This window comes from Pristiophorus japonicus, unplaced genomic scaffold, assembly GCF_044704955.1.
Source record: "Pristiophorus japonicus isolate sPriJap1 unplaced genomic scaffold, sPriJap1.hap1 HAP1_SCAFFOLD_105, whole genome shotgun sequence".
Taxonomy (NCBI): domain Eukaryota; kingdom Metazoa; phylum Chordata; class Chondrichthyes; family Pristiophoridae; genus Pristiophorus; species Pristiophorus japonicus.
Window position 1 is genome coordinate 569,006 of NW_027250702.1, and position 4,212 is coordinate 573,217.

At 45.9% G+C, this 4,212-nt stretch overlaps 1 protein-coding gene across 1 annotated transcript; it reads right to left on the reverse strand.

Annotated features, from left to right (window-relative positions):
- Positions 1-1,425: 1,425 nt before the first annotated feature.
- LOC139241350 (probable G-protein coupled receptor 139) lies at positions 1,426-2,328 on the reverse strand (the record flags this gene model as incomplete). Its single annotated transcript, XM_070869958.1, has 1 exon — positions 1,426-2,328. A coding segment is annotated over one exon (903 nt), but the record flags the coding sequence as incomplete, so codon positions are not given.
- Between the last annotated feature and the right edge of the window lie 1,884 nt (positions 2,329-4,212).

Genomic DNA, 4,212 nt, shown 5'->3' on the forward strand with positions numbered 1-4,212 from the left:
AGGAGGAGAATTAGAGGTGGAGAGGTTTAAGGAGAGATGCCCAGAACTTGGGACCCAGGTTGCTGAAAGCATGCCTGCCATTGGTGGAGAAGTTTAAATCGGGGATGTGCAATCTGCCAGATTTGGAGCAGCACAGAGATCTCAGGAGGACTAAGTACTGGTGTAGGTTGCAGAGGCCATGAAGTGATTTGAAAACAAGAATGATCATTTTAAAATTGAGGCGCTGTCGGACAGGGAGCCAATGTAGGTCAGCGAGCACAGGTGTGATGGGGTATTGCGATAAGATGCAAATCAGGGGCACAGGCAGCAGAGTTTTGGATGAGCTGAGGTATATGGATGGTGGGAGATTGGAAGCCACCCAGGAGAGCATTGGAGGAGTCATATCTAGAGCTGGTAAAGGCACGGATGAAGTTTTGAGCAGCAAATTAACTGTAACAGAGGCACAAAGATGCCGTCCTGGTGCAGGAGTGGATATGGGGACGGAAGACCATCTCCTGCTCAAATAAGACGCTAAGGTTGCGAACGGCTGGGTTCAGCCTTTGACTGCTGACAGGAAGAGGGATAGAGTCGGTGGCTAGGGCAATGGAGATGGTGATGGGAGCCACTAGTACGGTCTCACAAATGTTTGGTTGGACTGCACCAGAACTGAAAGATAACAGTTATCAGGAACGATTGAACAGGTTGTGCTTGGTTCCTGTAGAAGACAGAGAACATAGAGGAGTCCTGATCGAAGTCTTGTAAATTATGATTGTTTTGGACCGGGTCGATGGTGACAGAAAAGTTTATACTCGTGGGAGCATCCAAATCTGTGGAACCATAAATGCAAGATAATCACTAATAACACCAATAGGGAAATAAAGAACAATGTATTTACTCAGAGAGTGGTTAGAATGTGGAACTCCCTACGTCAGGAAGTGGTTGAGATACATATCTCAGATGCTGTCAAAGGGAAACTAGACGAGTAAATGAGAGAACATAAAATAAAAGATATGCTGAGAGGCTGAGACGACGTTTTTGCAATGGGAGGAGACTGATCTGGAGCATAAACACCAACACAGACTAGTCGGGCCGAACTATATGTTTCTGTGCTGTCTATTCTATGTAATGTATCCTCTGAACTACACCTCCACTCTGCCGACCTAACTATTGACGAGCCTCTCACTCTGGAAGCTGCAATGAATTCCTTCACTAAATAGCTGCAGTGACCCTTTACAGAAGAACTCTGACAGAATGCAACAAGCTCGTGGTGCTGACCAGAAAGACAAGGTGGGACATGTCAATCAGAAATAGTGCCGTGTCCTAAACAGGTCGCTGGGTGTATTATCAGATCACCAGCCATTCCTGGTGTAATTCAGGGGATGGAAGTCTCGGGCTAAATATTATATTCCTGGACTGGAAACACTGGGACCCGCCTCTGGCCTGTGCTCAGTTGTTCTGTTTATTAATTAATTGTATAATCGATGTAAACGGATATTTCACCGCGCTCTTCAACTGTTCTCTGAACTTGGACTGGGTCACCCCGTAAATAAATGTGTTTGTGCAGCAACTTAAATTCCGCAGTATATATCCGACTTGTCGAAAGGTATATAAAGAAACATTGTAATCAGCGGGATGTATTCCTGCAATGCTATAATATAAGAATTCTATAACAAATATCAGCCACAGCAGTATGAAGCTGCCGGATATGGTGAAGAGTAAAATGACAGACTTCCTCCTGCTCTCCATCTCTGGGTCACTGCCATTCCCCCCCTTGCTCTCACCCCTCAGACCCCTCCGGACTCGACTGGCCACTGAAATGTGTCTGATTGTCAGAGCATTGAGCAACAAAATTACAGCGAATGGGAGCAGTGGGGTTAATACCGTATCAAACCAGTCAAATCCCAGCCATCCGGGCTCAGTATAATAGGCTGGCATTGAATAACAGAACCACTGAACATTGTCGATTATATATCCAGGTACAATTGTAAAGTAGTGAGGAATGTTTTTTGAGCAGAGCAGAATGCAGCTTGTTGCCAGGACCACAGCCGCAGTTCTCCCGGTGCAATATTTGGTTTTCAGCTTCTGCCAAGAAATGGCCACAAATCGATCAAAGGTGAAAGTGACGGTGAACCAGACAGAACAGTCAGTGGCTACACAGGACAGGAGACGTATAACGCGACACACAGGGGTGATACCCAGGAAAGACCACGGGAAATAATACCAACTGATCCGGTACAGTATGATCGCAGTGATGACCACCAGTAGATCCGCCGCTGCCATGGCAACCAGGTAGCGAGTGGTGCAGGTGGACAGACCGCACTTTCCCCGGGACAGGACCACAATCGCCACTAAATTCACTGTAATAAACAGAAGGGAAAAGAGACAGTCAATTATTGGTCACACATTGTCGGTGACTGAGCCCAGACAGTAAGGCCTGTCATTTCGCACCAAAACAGTCGGGTGGACATCGGCTCAGGAGTTAACATGCAACATAGAAACATAGAAACATAGAAAATAGGTGCAGGAGCAGGCCATTCAGCCCTTCTAGCCTGCACCGCCATTCAATGAGTTCATGGCTGAACATGAAACTTCAGTACCCACTTCCTGCTTTCTCGCCATAACCCTTGATCCCCCGAGTAGTAAGGACTTCATCTAACTCCCTTTTGAATATATTTAGTGAATTGGCCTCAACTACTTTCTGTGGTAGAGAATTGCACAGGTTCACCACTCTCTGGGTGAAGAAGTTTCTCCTCATCTCGGTCCTAAATGGCTTACCCCTTATCCTCAGACTGTGACCCCTGGTTCTGGACTTCCCCAACATTGGGAACATTCTTTCTGCATCTAACCTGTCTAAACCCGTCAGAATTTTAAACGTTTCTATGAGGTCCCCTCTCATTCTTCTGAACTCCAATGAATACAAGCCCAATTGATCCAATCTTTCTTGATAGGTCAGTCCCACCATCCCAGGAGTCAGTCTGGTGAACCTTCGCTGCACTCCCACAATAGCAAGAATGTCCTTCCTCAAGTTAGGAGACCAAAACTGTACACAATACTCCAGGTGTGGCCTCACCAAGGCCCTGTACAACTGTAGCAACACCTCCCTGCCCCTGTATTCAAATCCCCTCGCTATGAAGGCCAACATGCCATTTGCTTTCTTAACCGCCTGCTGTACTTCCATGCTAACCTTCAATGACTGATGTACCATGACACCCAGGTCTCGTTGCACCTTCCCTTTTCCTAATCTGTCACCATTCAGATAATAGTCTGTCTCTCTGTTTTTACCACCAAAGTGGATAACCTCACATTTATCCACATTATACTTCATCTGCCATGCATTTGCCCACTCACCTAACCTATCCAAGTCACTCTGCAGCCTAATAGCATCCTCCTCGCAGCTCACACTGCCACCCAACTTAGTATCATCCGCAAATTTGGAGATACTGCATTTAATCCCCTCGTCTAAATAATTAATGTACAATGTAAACAGCTGGGGCCCCAGCACAGAACCTTGCGGCCTTCACTAGTCACTGCCTGCCATTCTGAAAAGTACCCATTTACTCCTACTCTTTGCTTCCTGTCTGACAACCAGTTCTCAATCCACGTCAGCACACTACCCCCAATCCCATGTGCTTTAACTTTGCACATTAATCTCTTGTGTGAGACCTTGTCGAAAGCCTTCTGAGAGTCCAAATATACCACATCAACTGGTTCTCCTTTGTCCACTTTACTGGAAACATCCTCAAAAAATTCCAGAAGATTTGTCAAGCATGATTTCCCTTTCACAAATCCATGCTGACTTGGACCTATCATGTCACCATTTTCCAGATGCACTGCTATGACATCCTTAATAATTGATTCCATCATTTTACCCACTACTGAGGTCAGGCTGACCGGTCTATAATTCCCTGTTTTCTCATCCCTCCTTTTTTAAAAAGTGGGGTTACATTGGCTACCCTCCACTCCATAGGAACTGATCCAGAGTCAATAGAATGTTGGAAAATGACTGTCAATGCATCCGCTATTTCCAAGGCCACCTCCTTAAGTACTCTAGGATGCAGTCCATCAGGCCCTGGGGATTTATCGGCCTTCAATCCCATAAATTTCCCCAACACAATTTCCCGACTAATAAAGATTTCCCTCACTTCCCCCTCCTTACTACACCCTCTGACCCCTTTTATATCCGGAAGGTTGTTTGTATCCTCCTTAGTGAATACCGAACCAAAGTACTTGTTC